The 19,376-nt window shown below is 37.9% G+C and overlaps 1 protein-coding gene across 3 annotated transcripts in view; it reads right to left on the bottom strand.

Moving 5' to 3' along the window:
• Positions 1-393: 393 nt before the first annotated feature.
• gtf2e1 (general transcription factor IIE, polypeptide 1, alpha) overlaps positions 394-19,376 on the bottom strand; it is a 56,875-nt gene continuing 37,892 nt past the window's right edge. For all 3 annotated transcript variants that reach the window (XM_072260301.1, XM_072260302.1, XM_072260303.1), the window contains exons 3-5: positions 10,212-10,413; positions 7,814-8,046; positions 394-3,578 (exon numbers count right to left, since the gene is read on the bottom strand). In XM_072260301.1, the coding sequence (XP_072116402.1) occupies positions 3,175-3,578; positions 7,814-8,046; positions 10,212-10,413 (839 nt within the window). In that variant the 3' untranslated portion in view covers positions 394-3,174. The remainder of the gene's footprint in view (positions 3,579-7,813; positions 8,047-10,211; positions 10,414-19,376) is intronic.

Genomic DNA, 19,376 nt, shown 5'->3' on the forward strand with positions numbered 1-19,376 from the left:
AAATGAGGTATTTATATTTAGAGGTATAGTCGAGGTCTCGGCCCGAAATGTCGACTGTACCTCTTCCTATAGATGCTGCATTCACCAGCATCTTTTGTGTGTGTTGCTTGAATTTCCAGCATCTGCAGATTTCCTCATGATTGCATATTTCTATTTAGTTCATTTGGTGGTACTGCACAATACAAATTGTTACAATTAGTTACCATGTACTTTATGCAAGAGCATAAACTTGGTAAAAGCAACGCTCACAACACGCTGGAGGAACTCAGCAGGTCAGGCAGCATCCGTGGAAAAGATCGGTCGACATTTCGGGCTGGAACCCTTCGTCAGGTTCCGCCCGAAACGTCGACCGATCTTTTCCACGGATGCTGCCCAACCTGCTGAGTTCCTCCAGCGTGTTGTGAGTGTTGCTTTGACCCCAGCATCTGCAGATTATTTTGTGTTCATAAACTTGGTAATCTGTTTTTGTTTTGCCATTGCTTATTTGACAACATTTAACAAATTCATAATCTAGTTACGGGTTGAGTGTCCCATCTGAAATGCTCTGGGCTAGAAGTGTTTTGAATTTCAGATTTTGAGATCGCCATAATTTCTAAATTTATGTGCTACTGGTAAGCAGTCTTTGTCTTATACTTGTTCATCACACATATGTACTGATGCAACCGTACAGCGTTTTAGATTTTAATCAGCGGTGATCTTAGCAAACTCATCAATGAATTTCTCTGCTGCCTCATGGTCAGCAGATGCCTTATCACCAAATACTTTAACAATTTAATGCCATGCCTTTTCTTAAATTTCTGCAACCAGCCTATTGTATTATTCACAATTACCTTCAATTTTCAGTTTGTCAAGATAGAACTTTGTTTCTTGATAAGCATACCATTAAGCGGCACATGTTTGCTCCAACAGTGATGAGTCCACTCTTTCAATATATGCTTGAGATCTTCATTTTTCACCTTGTACAGTGTTTTTATATTTTTCATTAACTTCTGTTCATATGTGAGATCACTTCTCAGAACTGTCTGTGGTGTGTGGAGACCTGCACATCACCTGAAAAACTTCCCAGCTCCTTGTGAAATTTTCCATTTGTGATGTCATGTCGGTGCTGAAAAACATCTTGGATTTCAGAGGCTTTTGGATTTTGTAAGTTCGGATAAGGGGTACTCAACCTGTATAATCAGTAGGAATATTACCGCAGCACTTAACTTTTGCCACTGGATGCTGCTAATGAGTTACCTAAATGTTTTGGTTGAACCAGGTGGACAAACAGCTGGAACTACTTTCCTGCTGACAGTCAGGTATTACAAATGAATGAGCTTTGATACTTTAATACATTTGAGAAAGAATTTGAAAAAATAATCTAGGAAATAATTTATTCCATGGACATTAACACCAGAAATCTAATCTAATCTGAATGGTTAATTTTTTTTCAAAAACTTTGAATTTGCCAACAATGTATTAAGTACACAAATTACATAAGTATTTATTTAATTCCAAGGAAACTGAAACGTCAGGTGAATTGCCTTAAATTGCAGAGAGCAGATTGAACTCCAGATCTAATACTCAACAGCACAGGAAATAAAACAATTTAGTTCTCAATGACTGTAAAATAAACTCTGTGTTACATTACTAACAGTTCAATGCAGATTATCTTTCATGTATACATGGGGCAGTTTACCGTACTGGTGTACTGGTGTGACAGAACTTTTTATTGTGATCAAATCAGCTTCCCAGGAACATGCAGTAAAGGCATTAATACCCTTTTGTGAACACCACAGATTACAAGACACGAAAAATACCGGCTATGCAACATGGCCCCAGGTGGGTCACTTAGAAATTAAAACTTAATAGACAATAAGATCAGACAGCAAAATGGCTAAAAACTTTTTTCTTATGATTTCACTTTCAGATTAGTTTAAACTGTCAATTATATTACAGGATAGTTACCATCCTCAAGTACCCACTCTGAAGATAGATCATGTCACAGGTGGACACTGAAAATCTTACATAAAAGTAAAAAATACTGGAAATCATTGGCTGGTCAAGCAGCATCTACAAAAAGAGTGCGGGTTGTGGTTACAATTTCGATTCTCATAGAAGACCATTAAACTATAAACTTAACTATGTTTTTCAACCACAACCAAAATGAACTGCTGAGCATTTCCAGCATTGCTCATTGTAGATTAACAGTAAAGTTGTGAAACCCAATTGTATTAAATCAATTAAAAAGTTTTGTCATAATGTTCTGAACTGATATATAAAGATTTACTCAGCTATTTTAACAATTCAGCTATTGTATGCAAATTAACCTTAAGATGACATATAAAGACCATATATTTAAACTTTGCTTCTGATTTGGCACTTGCCCAACTTACTGTAAAACTGCACTGCTCTATAACTTAACATATTTTCAATTTTAGATAAAATGTTTTAGGTCAAAATTTTCTCTTGCTCTTCTTGTCACTGATTGCCATCAAGGTACAATTCCACAGATGATAGACATCAGATGGTATGTAATGCAAGCTTCCATGCCTAGACACTGACTGCCCGTGGCTATACATGCATCAAGGACTCCAAACTAATCCTAATCCTCACCACTCATCTAGCGTAGATTGTTTCAGAAGGGATGAACAAATAGTGATGAAATTTAGCCATCTTAGTTGATTTTCATCCAGCCAAACTAGGAATAGAACTCCATTCTAATGTTTAATCTGAAGTCAACTAGCACAGGCAAGGAATTTAACCAGGAACATTTCTGATTTGTACGCCTGAGAGGCAGGGATTTTTGTTGAATTGCAGAGGCAATTAGATTGACCAATTTTTCAAAAATACTTTTATGAGCACCATCAGCTTGTATTATATCCTTCAAACAACAGGATAAAAAGATAGGTTAGTTAAACAAGGATTTAACAATCACTTGGGGATAAAATTATGCAATAAAAGGAATAACTATGAAATAAATAGTATAAATGTTATAGGGCACTGCAGCACTTTAGCCTTCTAAAAATACTTTTGTCTTCAAAATACTTCTTAAACACAGCCTGTAATTTTGTTGAGAAAGGAATGCTGTCTCTTAACACTTTGGTAGATATATTTAAAACTGTGGAAACACTGACTAATAAAACCACAGGAAATATTTAAGAATTTCAGAAACGTTTGTTCCATTGGAACAGGTCATTCATACATATCTTGGAATATTCTTTGTCCCATGGCAATATATGCTTCTTTCTCTTCAGCTGTCATCTGAGCCACTAACCCTTCACACTGGCTGACCTGGCTATATGAATATGGCTGTCCTGCTACCAAAACAGTTGGTTCATCCTCAAACTCTTCATCCTCTTCAGCTGCTGCCACTGGGAATGATGCTGCCGCAGCCTGTGGTCGGGGTGACTCATCCTCTGATTCACTTGTTTCACTCTCTGAATCACTGGCATTTGAAGTTGGGATTGTAGCAGCTGCAGCTACTGTTGCTGATGTACTTTTCTTTTCATGGATGAGCAATGTTTGCATGACCTCTTCATTTGCTTCAATTGGATTTCCTTTTCCATCACGATCATATGAGTCAGCATTCATATCACCTACAAGATGACAGAAGGCAGAAAATATTCATATTGGAGTCCCAAAAATAAAAATACTGTAGTTTATTTATTCCTAAAGCAGCAGACTGAATGCAAATGGAATGACTAAAACCGCACAAGTTTTAAAAGATCAGGAACGGTACATATAGAACAGCAATTAGCAGGCACTGAGTTTTTTTCTCTTCTTTGACAGTCTGGATTAGCCCCTTCCAAGGTGATTAGAAATGTGTTCCCTTCAAGTCAGTAAACCTTTCATAGCTGAATGTGGATTAATTATGTGTTCTGTCTCATCTCAGTAGAACTATAGAGTAATACAACCCAACTTGTCCATGCCAACCTAACATGCCTATCTAAGCCAGTCCTATTTGCTCACATTTGCCCAATATCTTTCTAAGCCTTTCCTATCCAGGTACTAGTCCAACTGTCTTCCTCAACCACTTCTTCTGGCAGCTCTTTCCATACATGCACCACCCTCTGCATGAAGAAGTTGCTCCCTAGGTTCCTTTTAAATGACTCATTTCTCACTTTAAGCCCATGCTCCCTGTGTTTTGATTCCTTTTTTTCCTTTGTCTATACCCCTCATGATTTTATACACCCCAAAAGGCACCACCCCCCAACTCTCATATGCTCCAAGGAATGATGTGTGAACTTGCCCAACCACACCTTATTGAATCCTGGCAACATTCTTGTAAATCTCCTTTGCGCTTTTTCCAGCTTAATGTTGTCTTTCCTATAACAGTGCGATCAAAACTGTGCATTATACTCCAGTTGCTGCCTCACCAACATCTTGTAGAGAAAGTATTTGCCATGTCAAGCTCAGTGATAAAAATCAATGGAAAAGATAGGAAACAGTATTAACATTAAAGTATTTGCTTTAGTTTAAAAGCAAACTTTTTGCTTTTGAGCTTTTGATGCTGAGGATGTTCTACGAGTCTGTGGTGGCCAGTGCTATCATGTTTGTTGCTGTGTGCTGGGGCAGCAGGCTGAGGGTGGCAGACACCAACAGAATCAACAAACTCATTCGTAAGGCCAGTGATGTTGTGGGGATGGAACTGGACTCTCTCACGGCGGTGTCTGAAAAGAGGATGCTGTCTAAGTTGCATGCCATCTTGGCCAATGTCTCCCATCCACTACATAATGTACTGGGTGGGCACAGGAGTACATTCAGCCAGAGACTCATTCCTCCAAGATGCAGCACAGAGCGTCATAGGAAGTCATTCCTGCCTGTGGCCATCAAACTTTACAACTCCTCCCTTGGAGGGTCAGACACCTTGTGCCGATAGGCTGGTCCTGGACTTATTTCATAATTTACATATTACTATTTATGGTTCTATTACTATTTATTATTTATGGTGTAACTGTAACGAAAACCAATTTCCCCCTGGGATCAATAAAGTATGACCATGACTATGACTGAAGAAGTGTGAGAGTAATTTAAACAGGAACCTCTCATATTTTCTCAAATAATCTTGTAAAATCAGGCTATTTTAAATTTCACTTCTTAGCTGAAATCTGTCTAGATACTACTTTAGGTTTGGAATGATATTGTTGATTCAAAGATAGGTGGGGAGGAAATTAATTTGTTGGCCTTCTCTAGGTGGCATCACTAAAGTTAAGTCCATGCAGGAAAAGATGGCATTACTGGAGGTGGTAGTGGTGGTAGGGAGGACAGACAACTGGAGGTGAAGATACACCAACAGAAGGTGATAAGCATGGTAGAAAAAGAATCTGCAATTAGGTTATGGCATCAGAAAATGAATTCCTATTCATTCTTCAGACTGCACATTATAGCAAGTTAAAAAGAAAGAAAAAAAAACTTGTTTGAATAATAGTGAACTCTAGCAGCCACTTCTAAGGTTTGACTGCAAAAGGAGCAAAAGAATGAAACAGAGCTTGTCTGGTATCTTTTCTCCCCAATTTCTGATCAGTTTTGAAGACTCCAACGTGGCATATGCAAGATTAAGATTAAGATTTTAATGTTTGTTTCTTCTGTCTTTCTTCAATTCAAAAATCATATAGACTAATAATGGGATGCAAGAAGGAGTTCAGTAATACTGCAATATTTTACAGAGCAACACAAAAAATGCTAAAGGAACTCAGCAGGCTAGGCAGTGTCTAGAAATGAATAAACAGTCAACTCTTTGGGCCGAGATCCTTCACCAGGACTGTTTATTAATTTCCTTAGATGGTGCCTGACCTGCTGAGTTCTTCCAGCATTTTGTGTGTGTTGCTCCAGATTCCCAGCATCTGCAGGATTTCATGCTGCAATGCTTTACACCAGTTTCTTGGCTAAAAAAGGTTAAATCAAAGTCTAATGGATTCAATAGGCTAAAGGGTCTATTTCTGTGCTGCATGACTCTAATTTTATCTACCTTCAGACCACGCACACACTTACTTTATCATAACTTTATAAGTAGCTGTAAATTAATCATGCTCTCTTAATATGTAGAAAAAAATATGTGAATAGAATGTCCCTGAAATAAGAATACAGCAGGCAATTGTCCATAACTGAAGGAATTTTTGAGCTCAAGTTCAATTAGGGAACGGATTTGAAATTTAGAACTCAGTGACCCAAGCCAATATTGATCAGCTTAATTAATTCACAGCTGTGGATGAGGCGAACCATTGATAGCTTCCAACCAGCCTACCTCTGTGGATAAATTACCTAGAGGAAAAATTGGATAAAGAATGTATTAAAGCAGTTGGGAGTATATCAGCTATTGAAACTCATGCACTTATGCTCAGTAATTGACAATTCTACCTCAGAAGCCAAAATGGAGTTCAAGTTCCATGAAAGGAAGTCAAAACACAAAAGTATGAGCAATCACTCTACTGCATTAACAAGGCACATGCCAGTGTTTTTTAGATAAAATGCTAAATTGAAGTTATAAGACTTTTATTCTCACGCAGATCACTGGAGTTCTGCCAGTGTCCTGGGCAATACTCCTCTTCTTCCAACACAATGGACTAACTTATTTGGTCATTACCAGGCTGCTCTTGGTGGGAACCTATTTGTGGAAGCTTCTCCAAATTGGGAGTTTGGTGTCACATTTCAAATATCTTGGGAGACTAATCACTGGGGGCATTAAGTAGTATGGCAGATGCTCTGCCCATGATCAAAAGTAAAGTAACTGCAGAGTTGTGGACACAGCTCAGCACATTTGCAAAAACCAGCCTCCCCTTCATGGACTTTGTCTACACTTCTTCAGCCTTAAAGCAGCCAACATAATCAAAATCTCTATCCACCCAAGTATTCTCTCTTCTCTGCCCCCCCCCACTGTACAAAAGATACAAAAGCTAGAAAGCACATATCACCAGGTCAACAGCTTCTACCCTACTGTTACGAGACTATTGAATAGTCCTGCAGTACAATAAGGTAGACTCTTGACCTCACCATCTACCTCGTTATGGCCTTTCACCTTACTGTCAGCCCGCACTGCACTTTGTATGTATTCTGCATTCTGTTATTGATTTCCCCTTGTAGTACCTCAATGTGCTTATGTGATGATATGAACTGTATGAATGAAAAACAGTTCTTCACAGTTTGGCACATGTAATAATAATAATAAACCAACTTACTAATTTTAATGCAGGTTCTTGAAATGGCAAGTATAGTATGCACCCACAAATAGGAATACAATAACATCCTGTTAATCATTTTAGTTATGCTATTTGAGAGATAAATATTGGACAGAAATCTGGCACAACATTCCATCTCTTCAAAATATCACCATGGGATCTTTTCTGTCTTGGCAATTTGCAGGTAGATCCTCAATTTAATATTTTATTTAAAAAGACAATGCTTCTAATAGTAAAGCTCATCCTCAGACAATTTATGTTGTCTTAAGGCATTGAAAAAGATGCAAACTCATGTCCTTCTGACTGCCAATACCGAATTATGGCTGATGCTCAGGGATGGAATATTACAATTAAAGACATACATCATGTTCTTTACATTTCTTTTATCATTTAAATTGTTATATTTATCAGCAAACCAATTTGATCCCTATTGCACAGAGAGCTGAAGAATCATAGCTTTATTTAATTTGTATTTATTTTTCAAAAAACACCTCAAAAATACAGTGCAAAAACTTGTAAAATGTTCACAATAGGGACTACACTGTATAGGTTATTGCTAAAATGAACAAATAGACTTTTATACTGAAGCAGAGCCAGCATGCACTTTGATACATTTACAGATAAAACACCAGAAGGGGAGAAAGTCGGTATCTCACCTTCTTGGAGTTCCTCTGAGTCAGCAAATGCTCCTCTGACAGTGCTCTCTCTCAGCCAGATTGGTCTCTCCTTAACTGGCTTCCCATCAGAAGCAGCTTTGTGCTGAACATCATGTTCTTCCATATTGATGATGACTTTTTGAGTGTAAAGATCCTCATATGTGGGTCCTCTATTAGCCCAAAGTTCTTTCTGAGAATTCATATTTCCACTGCCAGCACCAGGAGCTCGTTGACTATTAGAAACAATATTAAACAACAACATTAAATAAAATGTAATAATATTGGGTTTAGCACCACAAAATGGGAATGAAAAAGCAAAAAATTAAAATATTTTATTGCTGTGTTATAGTTTGTATCAATTGAAGAAATTGAGCTTAAGTCAAAAATTAGAGAATAAAGAACAGTATAGCACAGGAACAGGTCCTTCAGCCCACAAAGGTGTGCTAAACTAAATAAACTAGTAATAGAATGTTTAATTAAATTAATTATATCTGCCACACAATGTTCATTTACTTGCATTCTTTGCATATTCATGTGTCTATTTAAGAACCACTTGAACATCTCTATCCATTTGCCTCCACAACCACCTGTGGAAATGCATTCCAGGCAACCATCACTCTGTTTAAAAACCTTGTTCCACATACTTCATCTGAACTTATCCCCTCTCATCTTTACTGCATGCCCTATAGTATTAGACCACAGGAAAAAGATACCTGCTGCTGTCTAGTTTTCACAGAATCTTATAAATTTCTATCAGGTCTTTCTTCAGCCTCCAACATTCCTGAGAAAATAACCCAAGCTTATCCAATCATTTATTCTAGGACATGCCCTCTAATCCAGGCAGCATCCTGGTAAACCTTTCCTGCACCCTCAGAGGACTCCAATTTTTTCCACTTTTATTAAGTTCTGTTGGAAAACTCACACTTTATCCTTAGATATTTCTAATTTTATCCATTTTCACTATTCAGTCATAAAATGAAAATTAACAATTCCCTCCATTACTAAGTACTACAGTTGACATCAAAAAGTTAGTACTGAAACCTACACATAACATTTCGAACCAAAAGATTAAAAGTCTGATGAGCCCAGAAAAAAAAACTTAGAATATAAAATATCTCAGGAGGAGAATCTTAACAAATATGCCACAGTGTACCACTTGGGGAATTGGTTTGCCTCATAAAATCTGTTAATTTTGTAAACTATGTCATCTTCTTGACAAATGGCCCAGTTATGAGTTAATTGTTTGTAGGCCATGTACTTCTTCAGTCACTATTGAAATTTGATTTCACACAATCCCCATATTTCTTCATTTGTAATACAGACTACAACCACTCCACCCCCACCATCTCACCCCACCATTACAGCAATTTCAGGGAACAGAAGTTTGCCCTTGCAAATTTCTCAAATCACTACCCAAGGTGTGAGGTATGGACATTTGCTCTCAAGGAACTACATGAAAAGAAAGCAAATAAATCAACACAAAATCCACTCTTTAAACTCAAGTTTCGTGATGCACTCACATTACAGAAGATCACAATGCTATTAGTTTTCTAGGAACTCAACCCACCTGAAATACAGGGGTCACCCCTATATGGCTTCAAGGAAGCAATTACAGCAAGGCACCCTATTTATATAATGACACACTGTGAAAGTAATTAGGAGAAGATTTTTTAATAACTTCTATTTACTTACTGCTACTTAGAGATATAGCACTGAACAGGCCCTTCCAGTCCAATCAGCCGCCCTGCGCAGCAACCCACCTATTTAACCCCAGCCTGACCACAGTACAATTTACAATGACCAATTAACCTATTAACTGGTACACCTTTGGACTGTGGGGGGGAAACCGGAACACCTGGACGAAACCCACGCGCTCACAGGAAGGACGTACAGAGTTCTTACAGAGGGCACTGGAAATGAACTCCAATCTCTGATGCCCTGAGCTGTAATAGCATTGTGCTAACCGCTACGTTGCCATGGCGCCAACTGTAGGCATAAAAACTATAAAGTCTTCAGAAAATAAATTTTCACCAACTATAATGATGATGATGAAAACATCCAAATAAAAGTTACGTACTTTAAAAAGTATCAAAGCAGGAAGATACAAAATAAAGAAGACATGAGAAATATTTGCATATAAAACTAATTGTGCTAAAGTACATTTTACCCTTATTCTTATGCTAAGATTTTCATGCACTGTGTCAGACATCAGATTCGGGCTTAATACTTGAACTGCTTGTTATAGCAAGTTCCTTTCTGAAGAAGTGCATCCTTGAAAAGCAAAGGAAAATATGCCAGCCGTTCATCTTTCACACCTCAGAAGACCCAAAACACAGCCAAGCTTTTTGTATCTTTTACGCTTGGTAGAACAAAAAAGATATTTAGAATGCAAACTAACCTTGCTCTAAGTGATGGAATTTCTGTTGGTTCTGGCTCGAGGATTTCATAGGCCAGGTTAACATCTTCAGTTTCTCGCAATAGGGCATAGATTGGTTCAATCTGTTCATTGAATCTTGCCAAAAGTGTTCGGGCATCTTTCTTTGGTAACGCAGATTCATCTTCCTCAACCTCAGTTTGACAGAAAGTGCACCGGAATGTTCCTGCAAGGACAAAATGGATTTTCTGTTAAAATCTCCCCCAGTAAGAATGCCTTGAATCAATAAATTATTGGCTGATATACTCGATGATTTATTTTGAATTGTGACACTAAGAACAATAGAAAACAGTGGATTCCAAATTGAAATTGCCTGGAAAACAAGAGTAAATCTGGAAAGGCTGGTTGAACATAGCGACACTATGAATGCAGCCTTGGGATTGGCAATAAGATACTGTTTCAATGCAAATTATCATAGCTTTATTTTTTAAACTTCTTGTTTCCTTTCCAGATTCACTGCTCTTTTGTTTGTTTAATTCTCTTTTTCATTAGTCTACAGCTTTTTTATTTAACTTATATTTATTCCACAACAATTGCATTCATTTCATAATAATTTTTAATATATGGTACATAGCATTATGCAAAATTAAACCAATAACAAATCTTAGCAAATTGGATAATTTCTTGTAGGATGTGGGTGCTTTATTGGGAAAATTAAAATTTGATGGAAATTATTTCAATTTTTATGATGTGTCTAAAGGTTCTTAGTAGTTTTCTCATTAATCAATTCACAAAATAACAAGGCTCCCAGATATTTTCAAATTAAAAATGTTCTCTTTTTGCTGCTGTCATCAGGAAGAAGGTACATGAACCTCAGGTCTCACAGCACCAAGAGCAAGAACAGTTATTACCTCTCAACATCAGGCTCTTGAACCAGAGTGAATAACTTCACACAACTTCACTCATCCATACTGAACTAGGAGACACAACACAGAATGCTGGAGGAACTCAGCAGGCCAGCAGCATCTATGGAAAAGAATACAGTTGATTTTTCGGGCCGAGACCCTTCATTAGGACAGGGGAAAAGGCTGAGGGCTCAGAGTAAGAAACTGGGAGAGGGGAGGAAGAACCACAAGGTGACGGGTGAAACAGAGGGATGACGTATAGAGTTGGGAAGTTGATTAGTGAAAGAGATACAGGGGAATCTGACAGGAGAGGACAGAAGGCCATGGAAAAAAAGAAAAGAGGGAACACCAGAGGGAGGTGATAGGCAGGTAAGGAGATAAGGTGAGATAGGGAAATGGGAAAAGGGAATGGTGAAGTGGGGGGGGCATTACCTTTTCTTTTTTTCCATGGCCTTCTGTCCTCTCCTATCAGATTCCCCCTCTTCCAGCCCTTTATCTCTTTCACCAATCAACTCCCCAGCTCCTTACTTCATCCCTCCTGGTTGCACCTATCACTTTGTGATCCTTCCTTCCCCCTACTTTATTACACTGACTTCTCATCTTTTATTCCAGTCCTGATGAAGGATTTTGGCCTGAAACATTGTCTGCACTCTTTTCCATAGATGCTGCCTGGCCTGCTGAGCTCCTCCAGCATTTTGTGTTGCGTTGCATGGATTACCAGCATCTGTAGATTTTCTCTTGCTTGATTCACTAGATTCACTTTCAATGTACCTTCACCTCATGTTCTCAATGTTTATTGCTTATTTATAATTTTTTTTCTCTCTTTCTTTTTGTACTTGCACAGCTTGTTGTTTTTCTTTGCACATTGGTTGTTGTCCCTGTTGGGTATGGTCTTTCATTGATTCTATTGCGATTTTTGTTATGACTGTGATTGCTTGCAAGCAAAGGAATCTCAGGGTTGTGTATGGTGACTTTGATAATATATTACTTTGAACTTTGTCCAAGAAGTTGATTATTTTGAACTCAGTGGTATCTCTAGAACTGCTCTGGAGATAATTGTTCCTATGCAGACATTCCTGGTGCTAAATACCCGTTTGTTATTTCCAAACTCACACAATACACACTTATGCACTCACATACAGATTTCCCCCGCCGTCCGAAGGTAGAGTGTTCCTATGAAACGGTTCGTAAGCCGGAATGTTGTAAAGCGAAGAAGCAATTACCATTTATTTATATGGGAAAATTTTGTGAGCGTTCGCAGACCCAAAAATAACCTACCAAATCATGCCAAATAACACATAAAACCTAAAATAACAGTAACGTAGTAAAAGCAGGAATGATATGATAAATACACAGCCTATATAAAGTAGAAATACTTCTCTACAATCATTGCCGCACTGTTCTCGTTAGCAAAAATCTCACGCAAGCGCTCTTGGCAGAAACACTCTCTCTGGTAACCTTTAAGCTATGAAGCTGCCAAGTCCTACCAAATAACGCATAAAAATACACAGCCTATATAAAGTAGAAATAACGTATGTACAGTGTAGTATCACTTACCGGAATTGGGAAGACAGCGCCGAGCACACTGTTGATGGTGTGTTAGGCTGAGTCATTGGAGGTTGGGGTAGTGCAGTGGTCCCCAACCTCCGGGTAGTGACCGATATTGATCCACGAAGAATGCAGAGGTACAGCGGTAGCCGGGACGCACCCAGCACATCTTTAAGAAAAAAAGCAGAAATAAACAAGCTAATTAATTAGGTGCCTCCCGGCACATAAATGTCGGCCCACATCAGAGGCGATTGCCGATTGTGTTGCCTCTGATCTGGGCTGACATTTATGTGCTGGGCGGCACTTAATTAATTAGCTTGTTTATTTTGGCTTTTTTCTTAAAGATGAGCTGGGTGCATCCTGGCTACCGCGGCATTCTCCGTGGCAATGTATCGGTCCGAGGCCCAGGGGTTGGGGTGGTGGGACACTGGGGTGTCATCTCACCGTCGTCTCTTTCCATTAGGGCAGGCAGATCATCTTCTTCTATGTCTGCCTGCCTCGATGTTGAAGGTCGAGGTTTGTCGTCTGCTGTGGCTGATGTGGAAGGCTTGCTTGACTGCTTAGTCCCGCGCATTTTTCTATCATACAGTTCTTTGTAAGCACTCAAACCATCTTGCAAATATGCCCTAAACCGACGTAACCTTTCAAAATTAAAGTCATACTTTATCATTGCAGCGAAAATCTCACGCAGTTGCTTCATGTTCAGTTCCTGGATGACTTCACTTTCGGTCCGTTCGCTACTACATTCGGTTTCGATTGTTATCCTTTCCTCTTCCAATTGCATCAGCTCTTCATCTATCAGTTTTTGGTCATGGGATGCCAAAACCTTTTCAACATCATCTTTGTCAACTTCCACAAGCCAAACTCACTTTGTCCTTACTTCGTTCACCATGATCGAAACACTTAATTATGTCTAGTTTTACGCTAAGTGTAACACCCTTACGAGCTCTTTCAGGCTTTTCCGATACCTTAGAATTCATCTTGCTAACTGCTGCTCACAGGCACGTGTTTAAGCAATGCCAGCTACAGAAATACTGAGTGGAGAATCCATCTTTGCTTCCTCCTGAGATTCTCACCATCAACAATGCTAGTCTTCAGCCAATTTGATTCAATCCAGATGATATCAAGAGACATTAACTGATCCTCCACAGCCCACTTGGGTAGAAATTCCAAAGGATGAAGAAATTTCTTCTCATCCCATTCCTGAATGGCCATCTAGTTATTCTGAGGCTGTCAGCTCCAGTTCTCGCCTGGTGAAACAGCAATTTCTTATTGATATCATCAAGCCCCTTATAAATTTAGTAGGCTACTATTGAGAGCAGACAACGTCCAACAACAAAAAAAACCGCACTTCAGAACTAACCACTTGTCTAGACCAACAGTTTCTGTATCATCACAATGGCTTTGGTACCACTGATATAGGTAGGAGTGAAGAGATCTTAAAGGGAGTTCAGAAAGAGGTCAAAACTGCAGAACCTCAAAGAGTATAATCCCAAAATAATACCTGATGTTACATCCTAAACAAAACCAAGAACAGAAAGAGGAGCAAGTCGGCGAATAGAACAACTGAATGTCAGGCTGGAGAAAAGGTGCGGAAGTGAAGGCTTTAGATTTCTTTTGGACTATCTTCATACAGTTTTTTTTGCTATTTTGTCCAAATAATCACAAGTAGAATCTAAAGTACAAAATACACATTATTGCAAGAGCATACAGCTAGCTGTTCAAACATAGAGCAAGTCACAAGTCATAAATTGGAAATTAGGGTAACATTAAATACAAAGGCTATTTAAAATCAACAGCACCCCCATATTGCCTTCATTTTTGCACAAGAAAACATTTGCTCAATTTGCAATATAGTTAATGAAATCTAAAATTTGAAAATAAAAATGATTATAATTATTTCACAGGGTTCAGCAGATGTTGGAGATGGAGGGGGGAAAGATGTTGATCACATTTAGTAAATCATAGGTGACAAGAATATGACATGTCATAGATTAAATAAAAGCTTGAATCATTTAATTTGCTCTTTTACCCATTTATATTGTGTTTGGGTTTACACTATAAGCATGGGATTTAAACACACACTTTGCCTTTTCAATACTTGACTCTACTGTGTGTTCATTTATGTGTCCCAGCTCTCACGTCGGGGTATGATGACACAAACATGAGTACATCCATGTGTCAACCTTCAACTGTTAGCCTTGGCAGAAAACGTAGCTAAACTTGTCAGCAGGAAAACAACTGTGGCTGACATTACTCTCATTCAAGGCGCCATGTGCATGGGAACCTTGGTTGATGCTCACATTCCAACATCAAAGGCTTCGTGGCCATTTCAGAGCTCTATGTCTGTTTATATCACTTGGTGCACATCTCTACCTGACCTTTATTTAAATAATGGGCCTATCGAGCTTAAAAAGTGTTGACAAGTATTTGGGTGGATTTTACAACAATTTAGCCACTTCATGGTCATCACTACCGGTATTAGCCTTTTATTCCACATTTATTTAGTCACCAGAATATAAATCCCCCAGATGCTCTGGTGAGAACATATGCCTGCATTCTGAAGCCATGACAGTAACACAATTCGTGTGCTGCCATATCCCTTCTAAACTGTGCTTATCACTACTACTTTTCCCATGAGTAACAATGTTCTGGAGCCTAATTGTTCTTTCCTACTGACTTCTATCTAATATGAGGGTTAGGAATCCCAACATCACTGACTAATTGACAGAAATACAGTGGATATGAAAATACCTTCAAAATACATGGGACTTCCACCTAAAGCAGTCCCAAGATAAGGAATTTAAGAGACCTAATCTTGGCTTTACAAATTTGTTAAGATCTGGTCAAAGCATTCCTAGATGTTTTGTAGCTTCATCATTCTTCCTTAGGGAAACATTGCACTTACAGAAACATATTACAAATTATATTGTTATGATACTGCTTGGGTGTTGACAATATCTTCTGAGTCAAAACAAACTGAGAACTAATTTTGAAATTCCATAAATTCTTTAACAAACTACTGGAAATTACAAAGAAAAAATACTGTAGAATGAAACAAAATGGAATAAAATTACAATAGAAGCCACAACAATGCATATTATATGAAAACTGAAAAGGTCTTTCAATTATGTCAGAAAAATTCCTTTCAACATTTGAAGCTCTTAGAATAAAAAAATCACCATTTCTATTTAAGACCAGCAGTTAACAGGCCATATTACTCTATCAGGATGTAAATTATTCACTTTGCCATCTGTCTTTTAGTTTATTTTAGGACAAAGCCAGGAATTGCCAAGTGAAGACACGGCACACAGTGGAGCTCCCTCTGATGCTGCTCTCTGCAGGACTGAAAGTATCAGCACCTCTCATGTGCATAAAAAAGTGAGAAGGACGGATAACAGATGGCACCAACCACAAGATATGCAACCCAGACTGCTGAGAAACCTGCATCTTTCCATCTGGACTGTCTCAGCATAAAGAATAAACTCTTGTTAAGCTGCAGTCTTAACCGTATCTATGTCCACCAAAGAGTGTTGACTATTTTCAATATAAAACAATAGATTTAACAAATAACACTAATAAAATTAACACTATGCAAAACAATAAGATCATTATCAATAAACGCAACCAGTAATTGTAATTTTGGAACATTCAGGATTTGGACCTTCCAACATTTGCATTTTAATGTATTTATTTAGCAATACAGAAAGGGAATATTGCCCTGTTCACATCTATTACCTCACATGTGCAAATCAAATGCAACATGTTATAGGTCTTCAAAAATTAAACATAAAACCAAGATTTTCTCAGAACAGTCACTTATCCAATAGACTGATTAATGCTGGGAAGGTCCTCTAAAAATGCCCAATAATGGCTTTGGTCTGGAATATTAACTATTCTGAACCTGTGAAAATGGAATGATTAACACAAAAAAAGATATTTCAAAATCGCCCTACCACAAGGAATCTGAGTTAGCTGCACTAAATTTCTAACTGGAGTTAAAAAACATCCATCTTAGTCAAGAATAAATGAATATGCAAACAACCTTTATTTTGATGTGCCTTTCTTTTGTGATTTATGCAAAATGTAAAAGCATACTCATGTTTTATCAAAATAACTCTTAAGATTGATCTTTTTTCAGCTTGACTAACTGATGGAAAAACACCTAGCATAATAAATAACACTGCTGCTAAGAGGCTGAATTAACCTTTTCTTGTGATTATGAATTAACCCATTTAATGTCAGTTCTAAGTATTATCCCCAAATAAGGAAATCATTACAATAAAAGTGTCTATGGGGTTAATCACAATGGTAAATGAAACAAATCAAAAGGCAGTATATGAGAAAAAGCTCCTATTAAGACAAAGGAGTTGGAAGCAGAAAAAATAAGTAGAAGTTACAGAAGTTCAAAGAATCTTCCCATCAGCTAAGGAATATGCATTAACTCATTAACTTTGTATGTATATCTCTGAAAGGAGTCCAACATCACAAAGGGAGACGAAACAATACTCCATGGTCTTGCAAAAGGATTGTCATAAGAAACCAAGAGATCTTTATAGGAAGAATTAACTGACTATTTTCAATACTGATCCAGATATTAGGTAGATTCTGAAACTAAGTTGTTTGAAAGTATTTGGGCTATTGATAATGCTACATCCTTCAGGGAAAAAATTAAGATGAACAAAGGAAAGAAAGAAAAGATATGGATATTTTAGAGTGCATCCATTTTAAAGGTACATAAGAAAAGACTAGAGTGAATAGGTTATTGGGAGGCATTCAAAATCAGTTTCTTTTTTGCACTTGTTCATGACCTTGGATAGATTTCACTTGGAACATGGTGCTTAGTTTTAGTCTCCTACTCCTAGTGATACTGAAGTTTTGGAGGAGAGTAAACAAGGACTGCTGTACTAATTGGAAGTACAGCCAAATATTACTGGGGCACACAATCTGCCAAAAACATGCTGCGGCTCAGAACCAAATTCATGTATGTTCCTGACACTCCATACCTTGATCACAACTTTAACACTGTTGTTTTTGAAAATCAAAGAACATTGGTAAAGCTCTTTGCAGATGTGGCAAATCTGAAATAAAAGCAATAATTGCTGGATGAGCTCAGCAGATCGCATAAAATCTGCAAAGACAGAAACAATTAATCCTTTGAGTCAACATCAATGATCCTGCTAGTGGTGGGCAGAGACGCTGGCTATGTGAAATTGCCAGTGACCTAATTTCCAGGTCCTCTGGTAAAATCCACACAGATTAGTTCTCTTCAGTTTTTATTTCAGATTAAATGGTTTTAGTCAATTTTTTCTGTTTAGTTGCAGTATGATTGCCTTTTTCTCAGAAATTAGAGAATAAGAAATGTCCAATAGTACCAACGCTTTGCTAGTTTTAGAACCTTGTTTATTTATACATACAATTTGCTACTGCAATCATTGATAAAAAGAATGGTTCAAGTGATGAATACGAACTACACAGTTTGAGAGATTGAATGATTTGTAGCTTCAGAGACCTGAATGGGTGGAATACAGGTCTCAGACTTCTCCCAAAATTTGTATCAGTGGTACTATGGTGAAGTCTTTTTGTGGAAATAGTTTTTTAAAGCCACTGCAAGAACCTTTAGGCTTGTATTCAATAACTTTGAGACTGTGTTTAAGTAAGGGAATATGCTGCTTACCAAGAAAGAGTATTGTATTCAAATACATATTATAATGACAGGTATATAACAGTTGGAGCAGGATGGTAACATAGTGGTTAGCACAATGTTTTACAGTGCGGGTGACCTGGGTTCAATTCCCATCGCTGCCTGTAAGGAGCTTGTATGTTCTCCCTGTGACCGTGTGGGTTTCTTCCGGATGCTCTGATTTCCTCCCACAGTCCAAAGATGTACTGGTCGGTAGGTTGATTGGTCATTGTGAATTGTCCCCTGATTGGGCTGGGGTTAAAACCAGGGTCTCTGGCAGCGTGGCTCAAAGGGCTGGAAGGGCCTATTCCACACTGTATCTGAATAAATAAACAGAAACTTCAGTATTCATGTCTACTGTCAATTTTCTAAGTGGGTATCAGAAAACTCATTACAACAGTATTTTTGACTGATGAAGTGGGCTGACAATGGAGATGGTTTATTCCTCTAAAGCCATAATCTTTTATCCACTAATTCCCATGGTCAAGTGCACTGAATGAATCTGAACAGCTGCTTAGAGAAGTTTGACCTTGATTGGACACCTGTTTCTAAATCTAAATCCCCAGCTCTTTCTTTAAAGAAAAGGGTTGTTAAGTGAGCAGGTAATAATTGTCCTTCTTTTTCAAAACAACAGATCTAAAAATGATTAAGGAAGGATAGACAAAATGTCAGCACAGCATTTTATAGGGGCATGATGTAAATGTGGTCACATTCTCAAATAGAAATAGAAATCTGGGGAATTGCATGTGCCTTTACTGCAACTAATTTCAACAATATCACATTGAAAAAGAACTGCCATTTCCAACAGAGCTAAAAGTCAGTCCACACCAGTGATTCTCCTAATATTTCTGATTTTGTCACATTTCTTTTCTGATTTTGCAACCAGCAGGACAGATAAGGGGGCCTGGTCCTAAAACAAGAAGTTATTAAACAAAATTAGAGGACATGATATGAGAGTAATATACTGGCTTGAAGTAAGGACAGCTTAATGTACAGAAAACAGAGAGTGGGAATAAATGGTTAATTTTTCTTGAGGGGTGCTACAGAGATCAG

The sequence above is a fragment of the Mobula birostris genome, chromosome 6 (assembly GCF_030028105.1).
Source record: "Mobula birostris isolate sMobBir1 chromosome 6, sMobBir1.hap1, whole genome shotgun sequence".
NCBI classification, from domain to species: domain Eukaryota; kingdom Metazoa; phylum Chordata; class Chondrichthyes; order Myliobatiformes; family Myliobatidae; genus Mobula; species Mobula birostris.